The sequence below is a fragment of the Stegastes partitus genome, unplaced genomic scaffold, assembly GCF_000690725.1.
Source record: "Stegastes partitus isolate 25-593 unplaced genomic scaffold, Stegastes_partitus-1.0.2 Scaffold3665, whole genome shotgun sequence".
In the NCBI taxonomy this organism is placed as follows: Eukaryota; Metazoa; Chordata; class Actinopteri; family Pomacentridae; genus Stegastes; species Stegastes partitus.
The window spans coordinates 12,860-29,730 of NW_007581396.1; the positions used below are offsets into that span (position 1 = coordinate 12,860).

Consider the following 16,871-nt stretch of genomic DNA (forward strand, 5'->3'; position numbering starts at 1 on the left):
CTCTGGTTTCCTTTTTGTGGGCTGCTGATGAGACAGGAAGTAACAGAGAGACACTTACCTCTGTGAAGACTTGCCATTGCAGGGTTCGGTTAACACCCCCAAGCTCGAGCTGTGAAAAGTTACAAACATACACACTGAAACAACAGAAACTATTTTCGGCAGCAGCTGCGTAGATGAAAATGTACGAGACACAGAATCAGTTTGAAAAGTGAAATTCGTATTTATTGAACCTTTGATAAAATACACATTAGGTTGGCCCCGTCATAATAAGATCCGTTAAATCATCTGCATTTGCCCGTAGGAGTTCCCACATGTGTACCAGACCCTCGTATGTGTAACATTTACCCTCCGTGGCTCCGAGTAGATGCACTGATCTCCATAAATATTTGAACAAAAAAAAAGAAGCCCTGAACAGAAACAATAATCTGATTTATCTTTGAAGCTTTGGATCAAAAATCTTTCTGCAACAGTGATTCAAGATGAATATTTACAAGCAGTTTTTTGTGTCTCAAATGAGCAAAGTAGTGTGTTCATATATTTATGGAGTTTGCAATTCCTGAACTTCCATTTATCTCCAGAAGAGCACGAATACTGAACCAACCCAGGGTGAAGAAGTGATTAATACCATAGAGGACTGATTAATATTGGTATGGTGGTGGTGTGTATACTGGAGAGGAGCACTCATGTTTATTGAATCTTCAGCTACAAATCAGTGCTTCATTCACTTTGTTTTTTTTGTTTTTACAGCTACATTGTGTTGAGATTGTGTGTGTGTGTGTGTGTGATTTCAGGAGTTTCCCATCATCATGTGTGAACAAGTGACAAACAGTAAACACATATATAAAGGTCATACACAGATATTTCTGTACATTATTTGCTGCGAACAACACTTAAAGCACTTTTCCTTCACCGGTGTCTTTCCAAAGCACTTGCAGTCACGTTTCTGTGTCTCCTTCCTGCTCGTCCTCCGTCTTTCCTTCATGCATGCTTGTCTTCGTTACAAAACCTGCGCCACCTCGCACATTCAGAAGCTGATAGGATAATTAGCACTTTTTAAACTCAGAGCGACTTCATCAAAGGTGATTTCAAAAAGGTCGACTTCAGTTTATTTAGGCGTACGGCGATGGTGTGCATGCACCAACGTTGACGAAATGCCTTCGCAATAAACCTGCGTGTTCACGTTTTTGAAATCACGTTCAGGTTGTGTTGACCTTTTGACTTTCTTACATTACAAGGTTTGGTAGCAAGTTTTAGGAAAAGTAACGGAAGAAAGCCAAAACAAAAAGAGCAATCTGAGGATCTGACGTCACCTGCTGAGTCTGACTTCGACTTAACGTAACAAGAGGTGTACATTCGGTGGACAGTTCCCTTGGTCTTATTTTGGTGGAGTTCATCTCCTGACTTGAAAGCACATCACAACAATCCAGTGTAAATGCCACCAGACCCCACATTCGACATTAAAAGTAACATTCAGATAAACAGTTTTCAGTACCTTCAACATAAAAGCTCGGAGCCAAAACAAGAAAACGCATGAGCACAGCAAAATTCACTGAGGATGGATGGTCATCGGTCGGATTTCTGCCAGAGTCTGATTGTGACTGATGAAATCCAGGTCAGCATTAAAAACTGAGGATTGTATTGTACAAAATGATACATATTCAGCAACGGCGAATGAGGAAAACAAAAAAACAAAAATCACAAAAGAAATCTTGATAATGAAAGTAAACATATTGTAGCCGACGCACTGCATCGGCTTTGAACAAATAATTAAGATAATTACCCAAAGTTTGAAATGAGGGTTGATTGCCTGGAATGATTGTAAACAAATTAATTGGAAATACTTCTTTAACATCATTTTTCTTCAACATCATTAAGACTTATGGATGTTTGGTAAAATCCTGGAACGCTTAAGTTTGTCTTTATTCAAAAGATTTGTGGCTAAAGTGGGTAAAAGGTGCCTGAAAGCTTTGATTTTAGCGTCTGATTAAATGTCGTGTTGTAGGTAGTCTTAGAAGGGCTTCAGACAAATGATTGAGGTTTATTTGTACATTTAAGTTCAAACAAGTTTTCTGGCCCCTTTTTCATCTTTTCAGCGAGAAAGTTCATTTGAAATAGAATGTGGTTTTCACCCCAGATGGCTGCCAGACATACAGTACTGTCACACTCAAAGTGCATTATTTTAGTTTAGACTGAAACCTTGATGGCTCGGTAGCATATTTCAGTGATCGAGGTAATAAATTAATCAGCATTTTTGACATTTTCATTGACCCGATGAGCTAAGTGCTCATTTCAACGCTTTCTTTTCACTCCCTCTTTTCTTTTCCTTCAGTTCCAGTTTCTTCCCTTCAGATAAGTAGCATTTTTTTTTTCCAACAAAGACCCTCTTTAACGCAATAAAGTGTAAACAAAAACAGAAATCAATCTGAGCTATATACAAAGAATGAAATAATTTAAAACTGTATATACATAAAAAACAAGAAGGCAAAAAGTGAGGTTGAAATGGTTAGTGCTAATGTTTCTTGTTGAAAATCCCCAAAGATTGCTTGTTTTCTCTTTTCGTACCTCTGCTGTCTCTCGGTTAAAATCTAAGCATATCGTACCTTTTTCTTTTTTTTTTTACCATCTGTGATATGCATTCGGTTGATGGTTAGCATTAGCCATTACTTCATGCTACTGGTGAAATATACAAAGTGCAACGCGTCTCTCTGAACTGAAACTGGAGTACATTAAGCCTACCTAAGGTTGAGTGTCTGCACATGACAGTGTGGATTGAAGAAACCGACTCGTCACAATGTGAATACGATGCTTTGCTACGGTGCTATGAGTCAAAAACACGAGGCGTTCAGGTGCAGACATTCCACTTTCTAGTAAGCGGCATGCTCATAAATGTGTATCTAAATATTCTCTGTTCTGATCGATGGCGGCGGTTTGTACAGCGGAGCAGCAGCGACTGTGTCTTACAGGATGACGTTTAGTGTGGTAATGCTCGTTTCAGTGTTCTTTAGAAAATATGCTGCAGGTGCTAGTGTTTGATCTCGCTTTGAGCTTTAAGTGTGTGGTTTGATCAAACCGAGCTGCTAACAGCCTCTCCTCGTCGGGCCACTTGGTGCCTCCCGAGTCCCACCTCGCCGCTCTGTCTATCCGATCAGGGAGCTGCGTCTGGACAGGTCCACGTTGCTGGCACTTAGTCCCCTGCAGTCTGACAGCTCAGAGTTGGCATCCTGAACACACATCAGGTCAAGTTAGTATGTGGGTTGGACAACACTCTGTATACTTCATTTTCAACTTACACTGAAACTCGTTTTGCACCCAACTTTGTGAAGGTAAACAGTTACTAACACAATTCACCTGTGACCTTTCATCCAGCTGTGCTCATAAAAATAACAGTCTTAAGTATACGCAGACAACATTTATACAACACCTACATCTCATTTGGCACCACACTGGTTAGGCAGCAGAACAGACTGCTGTATAATGGAGATCTTTCAGCCTAAAACATTTAAACTGACGGCCACTAAATCGCCTGTTTGAGGACAGAAGTCGTCCTCTTTATTTGAGACATGTGAGAGATGAGAACAAATACTGTTATCAAGTCTGAACATGCCCTTGTTGTGAGCTGTTCTAGAGCTAATAATCCTCAAACAAATGCAGATTTGCAGACATACAGTTCCACAGACAGGATACAGAACCAGGCTGACACCACTCTGAAACACTGATTTAAACAGAAATTCACATTCAGCTATTACATATGATATTGTTGAACGTCAGGAAATTTTATATATATATATTTAGAAGCTGTTCCACGCTGCCCATTCTTGAGATAAATCATGTGCTGTGATGAATAAAATGTAAAGCAGGGACGAGTACCTGTGTGGTTTCCTCAGTGCTCTTGTTGAGGAAGTTGAGGGAGCTCGCTCGCTTCATTCTGCACAGAAAAACACAAGCAAAAGATGAACTTGGATGAAACAACTTGGGTATGAAACAAAGACAATGCCGTTATAATTTTTTTTAGATCTTGGGGACAAACTTAACAAAAAACAGCTGATTACTCTGAAGACTCACTGGTTTGAGCTTCATAGATTGAAACAAATGGCAGATTATTTCGTATTTCTTTTTTTCAATCATTCTAAATTTAGTTTGACAGTTTTTAATCACCGTGTCCAGGGTTTTCTGGACCTTTCAAGAAAAAATCTAATGATTTAAGACAAAGTAACTCTATGCAGGGGACGACTGCAGCACCGCACAGTCTAACTTGCCAAAATGCATTTATTTTTGACATTCCTGTGCTAAATCTTCATTAGTCAAGTGGTGACAGCTGGTTTGAAATTTTAAGAAAAATCCAATGACCCTCAGCTAACAAGGTACAAGTCAGTGGAGTGATGCCATTTTTAAGATTGTGCAACATTTATGATTAATTTTAATATTTTCAAGTTTCTGACCATTAATTTGTGGAATTAGGATTAATGACATCAATAAAGAACTTATTATTGCAGCCTCGACTACAACCTAACTGACTATAAGGTCGTATTTCCACACAAACAGTCATCTTACCCTGGGTTGCGGGGCTCTTGAGGCCCGCTCCCCTGCAGTTTCTTCACCAGCATTTCGCTGCTCCTCCTCAGAGCATCACGAATCTTCCCGAAGGAGCCGCTGCGACGCAGAGACCCGTTCCCATCCTGAGGACGGAAAAAAAAAAAAAAAAAACTTTTTACTGAAAACAATAAACGTGAAAGGCATTTCCTGCTAAGGCTCATCAGGCTACAGTCACTGCGCTTCTTTCTCTTGCTTTTGGTTTAAATACATCTGAGAATTTCTTCATTAACACATGAAATAATCCTTGATGTCACACATCTACACTGTAATTCAAGGTCATGCTGTCCTTGTGCTGTCCACTACCTGAAGATGAATTTGTAAAATGCTTTCATTAGAATTTAAATTAATTCATGGCCAGAACCTCACCCCGTTCCACTCAGCGGAGTCGTCACCCTCATTCTCGCCCCGCTGTCCCCCAGGTCCGTTGATTCCTTCCCTGCTGTGTCGTCTGTCGCTGCCTCCAGCTGCTCCGTCCTTCAGCAGCTCCACCACCTTACTCTGGTTAATGGCATCGATGCCCTGGGAGTGGGGACACACACACACATGATACACAGAAAAACAGAGTGATGAAGGTGCCCGAAAGAAAATGATAGCTTTCAAACAATAGCTCACACAGCATGCGTCCAGTCTTTAAGTTGGTTTTACTGCAATGTCCACACATTCGCTTGGTGACTGATCTTTAAATCACTTTAGCACAGTTTACAGCCTAACAAATCACTGCTAGAATGCCTGCTGAACTAATCAGGTTGCTTAACTGAAAAACCCCTGAAAAGAGCCCCGGCCACTAATCTAACAGCAGTAACTCTACCAGTCACACAGCGGCCTTGCACAGTGTTTGTGTTGTACCTGTTTGCGTGACTTGCTGGCGCACTCCTCCAGCGTTTCTGCTGCCTCCAGTTTGCCTTGGCGACGGTACAAAGCTCCCAAGCTTTTCAGGGTTGTGTTCACTGTTGGACTGTTTAAATAAAAATAAAAAGCACAGAATGTTGTTTCTTTTTATTTACTTTATGTGTGCAGCCAGCTGCTTTAATTAACTAACTCCATCGATCAAGGTTAAACAAATAAAACCAAGCAGAGCCAGTTCTCTGTATTAGAAGTGCAGCGTACAGCTCCTAAAGCTAAACCGAATGCAGCTGAGAGCAAACGATGACCTCTGGTGCTGCTTAAGGGATGGAACTCAGTGACTTTCACTGTCAACCCAGTGGTTGGAAACTGACACAGGATTATCTTTTTAGAGGGTGTCCCAGGTTTCATTACAATTTAAGGGCACTGATGATACATAAAATATTGATTTCACTGCTACAGCATAATGCATCTCAGAAGAATGAGGTTTAACTTGGGTCTTTTCATGGTAAATAGATACAGAGCTTTGTCTTTCTCTTCTTTTAGTGGTGACGGTCTCTTTTTTTTGTTGCAGTTTCCTTTCTTCCAAAAGCATGGAAAATTTAAATCAGAGTGCTTGTAACTGAACTTGCAAATGAGAAGAAGATCACTCGAACTGTACAGGTAGCAATTAAGAATTATATTCAATAGAAAGGTCAATAGAATGTTTTTTGTTTTTTTTTTCTGACAGAAATTCGACCATTGCCAAATATCTATCAGTCCTTTACCTCCTAGTGGTGGAAGAAGTATTCAGATAGTTTACTTGCCTACATTTACCAATACAGCAATGTACAAAATACAAGCACAGGTCCTGCAAGAAAAACCCTGACAGCCTGCTTAAGTGAAAGTAGTGGTTTGTTCCCTCTCACTGATATATTATTGTATAAAGCACTAGATTATTAATACTGAAGCATCAGTGTATCAGCAGCTTGTTACTGTTGAAGCTGCTGCAGGTTTGAACTACTTTACATACAGTTTTATATGAAGGGACAGCAGGTACATTTGACAGGTCAGGAAATGATTAATGTCAAAGGAAAGAGGAAAAAACAGATTTTTGGTGAGATATTGGATTATTTAAATGTTTACTGAAATGAAATCATGTGACAAGTTTACCAAAAAGTATGATAGTTTTCATCTAAAATGTGACAACGTTTAATCCTTAACAGTGTGCTGGATTTTTTAAACTAATTACATCACCTATCGTGTAAAATCTTCATATTAAAAAGAAAAAAAAAGTATTGGAGAAATGACAATATTTCCCTTTTGAAATGTAGCGGAGTGGAAGTATAGATTAGTATAAAATGGAAATACTCAAATACAAGCACCTAAAAACTGTATAGGTACAGGTACTTTCCTTTATTGTTGAATATGAGTCTATAATTGCTTAGGATGTCCCGGCTCAGGATTTAAAAATAATAAAAAAATTCTTCCTGATTCAACGTTGTGTCAATGAATTCAAATGTCGGACTCACCTGTCCACTTTGCAGGCCTTGTACCAGCTCCCGTACTCCACATATGGGCCAGAATCCTTACGTTTACCCTGAGAGAGACAGCGATAGAGCGATACAGAGAAAAAACAAAGACAGGGAGATTCAGATGAAAACAGGCAGAAAGCAGGAGAAGCCAAGTATGAAACATTGCTCCATTAAACAGCAAGTCACAAATGTCCCTGTTGCCCTTTGTGCATTCTGCTGTTCTCCATCATCCTTATTTTGCTCTTCAACCCATTTGTATAATGTGTTGCCTGCCAGCCAATGGCATGAAAGGAAAAGGTCAACCAGAATAACTGACCTTGCTCTCCTCTCTCTCCTCTGCATGCATCCAGATTGGCTTATTATCATCTGAAAAATAAGGACAAAAGAAAAATCACTCAACTTCTATCTGGCATTCAGGAAGAACATCATGTGTGGACCAACAGTCTGAAGTTAACAGCCCAGAAAACAGCATGGATCCCTGAACTGACCTAGATTTTAAAGTGAAGCCTCTCTGTCCGTGTAAACACGTGTGACTGCATATACGATGCAAGGTGGCCGCTCACCCAACTGGTGTAAAGCCAAATTCCCAGCAAGCTCCTCTCTCGTGCCGAGTATGTGAGCACATAAGGGTTTGATAGACTTAACTGGATAGGCGGAGGGGGGGGGAGGAGGACATCAACATTAAGCTGCTTCGCACGGTTCAGTATCGCAGAATAATCCTCTGACCTGCTGAGAACTCAGAGCGATGCGGGGATCAGGGTGTGGCTACATCAAAAACTGAATCCCAAAACACAGCTGTCAGCAGAATGGGCTGACCAACAAAGAGGCTTCAGAATATATTTTGATTGTAATAAAATCATTAATATATCGAACACGATTCTTTGACATTAAAGATTTTGCCGATAATGTGTTTGGCCAACGTGGATGTTCGTCTACATCCAAACCTGGATCATGACCAAACCTCTCCACATAAGCTATTCTTTCATAAGGAGGGTTTAATTGGATCAATTCAGTCTGATTCTGCTGTTCACCTGGTGACTCGACTTACTATTGACAGATCCAAACTCTTTCTCATGTGCCCTGGTAAGGATCTCTTTGTACAGGGCCTCAGCATCCTTGAACTTTCCCTGCTTCAGGTAGCATGTGGCCTAAAGAGAGACAAGATGCATGGGCAGTCCTTCATTAATGAAACCTGCCTGGAAACCGTCACGAATTTAAGCGTTATGAACAATATCAAGTGTCCAGTAGCTGTTTTACTGAACAAGTTCATTCCCCACCAGGTTATTTTTGGTCTTGGCCACGTTGGGGTCGTCAGCTCCCAGTTTAGACTCGTAGATCTCCAGAGCTCGTCTGTAGTAGTACTCCACCTCGTCGTACTTGCCCTGGTTCTGACACAGCAGGGCCAGGTTGTTGAGCTGCTTGGCTACGTCTGGGTGGTACTTCCCCAGCACCTGAACACAGCAGGGACACAAAGTCAAGCCTGAAAAATTTGCAAGACAAATCATACTCGCACCATCATTTGCATGATTATATGTGTGTTACAGTGAAGGAGATTTAGTTACAAACTAACGCAAACAAAACTGGAAATGTTTTGTCCATTTCACTGATTTGGTGGTGTGGGTCTTTACCTTCTCTCTGATCTCCAGTGCTCTCTTGCAGAGTGGTTCGGCCTCCTTGTACTTGCCCCTCTTGCCGTACAGCACAGCCAGGTTGTTGAGGGTCGCAGCCACAGCTGGGTGGTCCTTCCCCAGTGTCTTCTCTCTGATGGCCAGGGCGTCATTCAGAAGATGAGCAGCTTCTTTGTATTTGTTCTGGTCCCTGAAAGACACAACAGCAGCACTGTGTTGAAGTCTTCTATTTGACGCCCACTAGTTAAGGAAACTAGAATCTTTCTGTCCCCCACCTGTACACCAAGGCCAGGATGTTGAGCATGGTGGCCACATCAGGGTGGTCATGTCCAGATGTCTTCTCCAGGTCCTCCAGGGCTTGTTTGCACAGCGGCACAGCCACCTCGTACCTGCCCTCAGAGGCGTACTGGATCACCAGGTTGTGCAGAGTCCTGAGGCGGGCCGGGATCTCGTAGCCTCCCTGCTGGGCTGCCACCTCTCCACTGGGCTGAGCTGTACCACAGACAGGAGGGCACAGGATCACATTAGGCTGTTAAAGATCCTGGAAAATCCTCAATACAATTTCCTAAAGCCTCAGATGAGGTTGTCAGATTGCTTGTTTATTCTAGTAGACAGAACAGCACATCTTCAGATTTGACCAGATAGAACTAGGCCCATTTTGCTTTAAAAAAAAAATACAATTGATAAGTTATCAAAATAGTTGTTAAGGTGGAAGAACATTCAGTTAAATGTGCTCCACTGATCAGCACTCACCCAGCAGCACTTGGTAGCCCCCAAAAAAACCAATAAATTCTTGGAATAAGATCCAACGTACATTTTTTTCTTCTTTCTTGTGGATAAAGAATGAACTTTAAAAAGCTGCTTTTTGCTCTCATATCATCCTTTCTGTTTCTCTCCGTTGTGCTCTTCCCTCTGCTCACAGGTTTCTAATAAATCACTTATCCTGTGGTGTCCAAGAGGAGGACTGACACAGCAGGTCTAATGACAATAAACCAACTCGTCAACAAGATAGATTTTTGCATGTTGCGGTTGAATGTGCATTTGACTTCAAAAGTAAGTACAAAGAAAGCTAAGAGAGCGACCCTCAGAGAATCGTCTATGAATATTCAAGCATTAATAATTGAAAAGGCAAGTGCTGCAGCACTTACTGTCAGCTAATGGGGCGAAAAGCTGAACAAGCTCCACATACTAATACAAGTGACCTTCTTTGTAGTTTAATTCACTTTGTTGACACTGAAAAAGATCCATTTAAAACCCTGAGCTTCTGTGTAGACAGTGACTGCAGTCTGACCCAAACCACAGACGCTTCACATAAGTTCTGCATCTTTTTTAAACTACACTTGATGGGTAAACTGTACATTTGCCACAAAGAGCTCCTTGTGTCAAAACTAAGGCTGGAGAATACCTCATGTATAGGACTCTTCAAGTTCACGCTTCAGGGCAGCTGAGGCCTTAACGTTTCAGTTAGTGAAAGGCACTATTGTGCTGAGTTGAGTGATTTTCTTTTGACACTGTGTACATTAAATAAACACAGCATTGATTCTCTCTCTGTGCAGTCACGTCTCTGCACCCTGCAGGAAGGAGTCTGTGACTTTTGAAGATAAGCCTAAAGGCCCATGAAATGTGATATCTATCTTTTAAAGAGCTTTATGTTCACAAACAAAAGGCTACAACTTAATTCTTGCTTCGAGAAAACTCTCCGACTATGAAGCTTTTCATACACAGCGAGCTGTGCAGTCTGCTGAAACACTTATCCTGCTACAGTGAGGCAAGGCCATTATTTAACCTAATGGGATTGTTGTTTGCCTGAAACAGACATTTTTCCTTTTTTCTGATACAAAAGAGTAACTTTGCCTAAATCCCTGTATAATAAATGGCACCAGTATATGGATTATAATAATACAGATCTACATAATATCCATGTTTCACACAATTAGCAAAATATGTAAAATTCAAGATGTAATCATTTTCACAATCCACTGGTTTTAATGTGCATTTATATAACCTGTTTCAACAAAATACTACTACATGAATACATCGGACACGGTTTGTGGTTTCTCATTATTATTGGGAGAAAGGTCAACCGTGCAAAATGCGTATAGTTTGTGCATGACCAATTATCTCTTCTTGTCGTAGTCTACGTCTACCAGAAGTCAGTCTTTTAAACTGGGATGTGGGTTATGTACATAAATGTGAGCCGATATTTAACCAATTAACCTAAGAAGTTATATTTATAGTTTTAAACTTTCTGATTACAGTCATGTCATTATTAATTAATATTGTGGGTTTTTTCTAAGTAAATTGATCATTTAGTCTTTTAGTCCTAAACTGTCTTACATGCTCATGGATATGGCAGCAAAAACAGGCCAGTAGCAACCATAACAACATCCTGCTACCTGTAGGTTAGGAAACTATCATCCCGTGGATCCACAGAGCTGTTTGAAATTCTGTGTGTATGTATCATCTTATTAAAATCTCTCTGAGGTTTAATCACTGCTGTGGTGGTCATACCTGGTCCCTGGTCATCGTCATTGGGGAACAGATCATCCAGATTGTCCTTTGAAGAGTCTCCTCCGCTTCCACCACCTCCGCTGCCGGCAGCGCTCTGGTTCTTCTCCTCCGAGGGCGACACGTCGTCGTCAAACTTCTTGATCTGGTTCATGAACTCCAGGTGCTTCTTCTCCTCCTCCAGCTGGGCAACGCTCTGCTCGCTGCGGTGGAGCTTGTGCTGCGTTCCAGCCAGCTCGTCCCGCAGCCACTGGTTCTCCTGGATGAGCCGGCGCACCTGAGCCCGCAGCTTCTGCTTCTCCGACTCCACGGCACTCAGGTGGCTCGACAGGGCGATGATCACCTGGAGATAAATGAAATATAACTTTAGTTGAAAAATCACACTTTTATTAGCAAAAACTTTAAAGATATGAGAAACCTGTGCTGTTAATTTTTCATCACAGGATTGTGTCTCTCACCTGTGCCTCTCCCAGGCCCAGCTCGATGGCTTCCAGACTCTTGCGGAGCAGTCCGGACTTCTCCTGGGCGACGGGTGGCTGGGTGCAGTCCAGCAGTGAGTTGAGGAGCTGGGCGTGCTCGCCGCGCAGCGTCTCCAGTCCCTGCATGACGGCCTTCGTGTTAAGGACGATCTCATCCTGGCTCAGTCGCTCCAGGGCTTCTTCGCGTGGATACACCATGGTGGACATTGCCTGGTTTCATACACACTGTGGGAACAGAGAAGAAAAACAAAACTTAAGAGAAGTTTTTTTGCTGACTCCGCTTCGTCTTTTTCCCATTACTGCTTGGCATTCATACAGTTTACACATTAGCTGTTCAGTGCAACCACATCCTTTATCTGTTGGTCACTGAGGTCAGCTGGAGGTAGAGGAGACAAAGGAGAGAGGATAAAAATACGAGGGAACACAGAGGTGGAGAGGGAGAGAATGTAAACAGGAGACAATGAATTTGAAGGTGAGGAAATAAAAAGACAATTCGGAGAACAAATTTACCTTCACATTTTATTCTAACGTTAAAAATGAAACCTAACAAGGCCCACAGTGTCATTATCTACCTGTGCAGAAATGGGAAATGCCTCACCAAGCACGCTGAAGTACAGCGCGACATAAACAACAAGAAAACAGCAGAGAACTAAACTAACACTGAGCAGAAACACTGGAAGCAGGATGTTCAGGATGTGAATGTTCCTGAGCCAAATTCACTATATGTACAGTTACACCACATTAGATTACTCCAAGAGGATTCTTCTGAGCTCGATGCAGCAGCTGCCAGTGACCAGCAAATCCAATTAAAGGGAGAACTGATCACTCAACAGATCTGCCCTGACATGAGCAGAGAGAGGCAGCGCTGGGAGAGATTGACAAAATCAAATATCACACGGCAATCAAAACTGACGTCTGATTGAAGAGAACAATTGGTTGATTTTAGCTTCTTAATGTTTCAGGATCAGCGTATATGTCAAAGAAATATGAGAGCAGCAAAATTATCAAACTATTATTAAACCATAAAGCATATTTTTTATCTCTCAAACATCAATATCAGTACAGTGTGACAGCCTCAGTTCAATCTGAAGTTGTTAGATTAAAATTTAATATCGATCCTGTGGTTGAGGCTGCAGTTTACAGTTATTTTCATTATTGTTAATAATCTGACAGTCATACTTTAGATTATTTTATTACTCTGTGAAATGTTTCAGAGCCTTAAAACAAATCATTTTTAAGTCTGACTAATAGTCCAAAACCAAAAGGTTTTTGGTTTAAACTATTAATGCTTTCTACAGCTGATTGATGGTCAGAGATGGATGATAAGGTCTCTGAATCATTGAACAAGTCATTGGTCACCCTGATGATGACGACCAGCCCGTACAGATGAGTTCACTGGTAATTCTCTCAGCTGGAGAAGTATTCTGGAATGGATCTTGACATTTGAATGACTTATCAGGTCATATTGTGACATCCATGTCCACACTGTCACTTTTCCTTCTGAGCATGCGCCCTGTGGATCTAAATATTGACCAGCTGTAAATAAAAACCGATGCAGCAGCAGCAGGAAGGACAGAGGAGCCGATTGTGCAACATCGTGACTTTCTCTCTTTTCCAGCTTTCATGGTGGAGGCGCACCTGTTCTGCTCTCCTGCTGCCTCCCCTCCCCGTGTGTCTGTCTCGCTCTCTCACTCACCCATCCTCCCCTCCCTCCTCCCATCCGCCTCATACACTCACTGCAATGCACCAATATTCCCACTTCCCTTCGACTGCAAGGTTTATAAACGCAGGAGAGCAGGAAGGCAGCGAAAGGTCACATCCCCAATTGAATGTCACCGCTGATCCGTGCATCTTTAATGAAACCATTTTAAGCCCACAATAAAGAAAGGAGCCGGCGGATGGTCGAGGCCTGTAGCCGGGAGGGAGGCAACGTTAGGCTTGGCAGCAGATCAATCAAGGTGACCGACAATAGAGAGCACTGTTCTGAAAGGACAAAGCTACAACAGACGGTTCATAAGATCTCAATTAAATAATTGACAGTCACTGAAAATGTGTTGATGTGTCCGAGTCCGACGTGCGAGCTGTTTGTAAACAGTGTAGGCCCGAAGTCCGAGATGTTACACAACACAGCGGTGCACATCCCTGTTCCCACACGATTAGAGACTATTTACAGTATCCACAAGCATTAATATTACAGGAACACTGCAAAAAGAGATGTTTCATTGGTAGCAACGCTGCCGACTGCAGATGACACATTTACCGACTCGCCGTCTGATTTGCTACAAATACGCAAACATATTACAATCACACGTATTAATGTATTGCATCTACAAAGCTGTGACAATATGCTGATAGAAATGTTATTTATCCGTATTTTTACCTTCATCGAAGACAAGTGCGATGCTATCCGACCCTCGAACAAAGCGGCGGTACAATGTTGTGATGCTGCGGACGGACCTGCGCCAAGCCTGCTACAGTCAAACCCCTTCTGGTGGCGTTTTTCAAAATAAAACCCTCAATAACTGTTCATGCAACGCTTCGTAGGGCGATGTAGGCAACCAAACACGGCACTAAACAACATGTTATCAGTGATAATGTGTGCCAATTTTACTTTTACATTAAAACAAGTTCGTTTTTTTGCTAAACGCGACTTAGCAAAGATGCTATTCAAAGTTTGCAATTAGCCGTTACACTGACGCTAGCTTACTTTGAAGACGGCTAGGTGCTAGTAAGTACAGCTAGCTTGCCTGTCTTCTTCACTTCACACGCCTGATGCTACTAAGCAATTAGGGACACCGAAATGGCCCCGACACAACCGACTTTATGTGAATTAAATCACATGTGCAGCTAGCAATTAAGCTAGCAAACAGCCGCATTAGCGCGCTACTAGCTGCTTCGCCGTAACTTACCCAGGTTGTCACTTGATAAAACAGGACAGAAATGAATCTCCTGAACGTGCACACAGTGTTGGACGCCAGTGACTGAACTTTTACTAGTTTTAAAAAATGATGGTATCGTAGGTGTGCTTCAAATGTGACAGCCAGGAGACGAAAATGGCTGTTTTCCCGGAGTCCTCAGCCAAAGATAGGCTGAAAAGTCGAGATGATTCACTCTCGGCATTTTCCAGTCGGGGCGGGAAACTATGTTGCGCATGCGTATAGGGAAAGTGCCGCTCCCAGCGAGGGTCTATATACTGAATTTTGTTTGAGCATTTTTAGTTGTTGTAAAAGAACTTAAACAGATTCGCTTTAGATTCCTGTTTATATTCAGAGCTAAAGTGGCATAATTTACTTTATTTTGTTCTTGAATTTTTTATTTTTTATTCTTCAGAAAGTGGGCCACGGCTAGAGCCCTAATGTTTTATGAATAGCCCTGGATCAATTTTCCTTTCTTTTCTTTTCTTTTCTTTTTTCTTTTTTGGAGTCAGAGAACAGTTAAGTCTATTATGCACTTTAGAGAAAAGTTTTTTCTACAATTCCTTGATAAATAAATACAAATCAAAGCCACAACAATTAACAAAGTATGTATTAAAACTAAATAGGGTAGCGGAAGAGAAATGGAATATAAAATGTAAAAAATAAATAAAAAGAAACCAGAGGTAAAAAGAAAAGCATCAGAAAGGAAACCACAAAAACAGCTTTGGGAAGAGATTTTTAGGCTATACTAACATCTACAACTGGGAGAACCTGTTAAAAAAAACAGTCACCATCAGTCACACCTATTTTTAAAGAAGGAACTAAAACTGCGTGCTATACAGCTTCAATGAAGTCTGTTTGTCATTTTGGAAGTTTTATCAATTACCTGTAATCAGCAGATTTGCTGTGATTTTTATTTATTGTGATATTTTGAGTTTTTTCATCTCATCTCCTGGATGATCACCCAACTTACTGCTACATAAAATACTTATTAAAAATTAAAATGAGCATTAATAACTTATCAGTTATGCCATTATCACTCCAGCTGGTAGCTAGACATTGGCAGGCCTGGTCTAGCTCAGCAGTTCTCAGATGCTTCTGTCACAAGGTTGATTTATAATGGATAAGAGCACCGACCTTCACATAGCAGTGACGCAGTAGGGTTTAAAAATCTGAGTCCAAGAAAAAATGAAGAACATTTTTATGAAACAGGAGATGGAAGTGAAGCCTCTTGCTTTGCTGGTGCTCTTTGTGCAATGATGTCAGCAGCAGCCTCCATCCAAAGGGGCAAAGAGGGCAACAGGACAGTTAGAGGCCCCATGGACCACTGACCTGCATCATGTGCACCATTTATTTACTCTTCCATACTTTATATCACCACCTGAAATGCACTTTACTTCTTTTTATCGGCTCAGTTTGTCTATCTGCAACAACAAGGACTGTATTTCCCATAAATCACATACGAGATGTTAAAATATATTCAAAATTAATTTTAGTTTTTGCATGATTAATCACAGATTTGTGGGGCTATCTGCAGAGTTTGGTGCTACAGGTATTGCAAAGGTTATATTCTTTGTGTTTTCCACATTTAAAAATATGGTTTAACGTCACAGTTCTTAACTCACACACATACATATCGTTCAATAACAGGAGACTGTGATACAAATCAGGAATATTTTTATTTTAAAAAACAAATGAAACAATGAACACTTCCACTTTTCATCCCACATCTGTTTGATTGACAAACGTAATCATGAAAAAGCAGTACTACAAAACATGTCAAATTAAGAAAAACAGAACAACGACAAAAAAAAAAAAGAGAGAACTAGAATACAATATAACAAGTACTATCTGATATGTACAAGCGTCATAGTTTGTTTATTATAATTATTGTTATAGGCAAAAGGCAAAGAAGCTGAAGACTGCTGCTGAACAAACGATGGCATGTGCAAATTACTCTCCACAAGTCCACAAGCTCTGGACGCTCTGCTCTGAGCAGAAATCTACTGCTTTCATAGGCAAATCCCGTTCCCACGAGGACAGATGGCAAATTTACAAGCTGCGAGGGAATGGGGAGGTTTTTGACTTTTTGTTTGTTTTAGACAGGTGAGCTTGTGGAGGCCTGGTGAAGAGGACTCTCTCATCATCAGAGGGACGTACTTCTGAGGACGGCGGAGAGAAAAAGACACTGCTGATCACTGACGGAGATTACTGACGGACCGAACAGCTCCTAATCTCTAACCACGACTAGTCAAGGACAGAGGAACCATCATTACAGCGTCACAAACACGGGTCGACACGGGTACAGAGGTACAGGTAAAAAAAACACACGAGTTCAAGACTTACATACAGAACGACCAGCATCTTCAACGACACTGAGGGGAAACACGC

General features: G+C 41.4%; 1 protein-coding gene across 1 annotated transcript; it reads right to left on the reverse strand.

Annotated features, from left to right (window-relative positions):
• Positions 1-196: 196 nt before the first annotated feature.
• Positions 197-11,772, reverse strand: klc2 (kinesin light chain 2). The gene is made up of 13 exons (XM_008306464.1): positions 11,545-11,772; positions 11,090-11,429; positions 8,854-9,070; positions 8,579-8,768; positions 8,228-8,401; positions 7,999-8,098; positions 7,267-7,316; positions 6,948-7,015; positions 5,440-5,548; positions 4,960-5,112; positions 4,552-4,676; positions 3,868-3,925; positions 197-3,221 (listed from the first exon to the last, which is right to left on the reverse strand). Exons 1-13 carry the CDS (start codon positions 11,770-11,772, stop codon positions 3,138-3,140), a joined length of 1,896 nt encoding a protein of 631 aa, XP_008304686.1. The 3' UTR covers positions 197-3,137.
• Between the last annotated feature and the right edge of the window lie 5,099 nt (positions 11,773-16,871).

Bases quoted from the DNA above. Each gene is read 5' to 3' on its own strand.
- klc2 (XM_008306464.1), bottom strand. From the start codon at position 11,772: ATGTCCACCATGGTGTATCCACGCGAAGAAGCCCTGGAGCGACTGAGC. The intron at 8,769-8,853 runs GTGGGGGACAGA...TGTGTCTTTCAG, and splicing joins ATCCTGGCCTTGGTGTACAG to GGACCAGAACAAATACAAAG. The intron at 8,099-8,227 runs GTGGGGAATGAA...GTCTCTCTTTAG, and splicing joins CCAAGACCAAAAATAACCTG to GCCACATGCTACCTGAAGCA.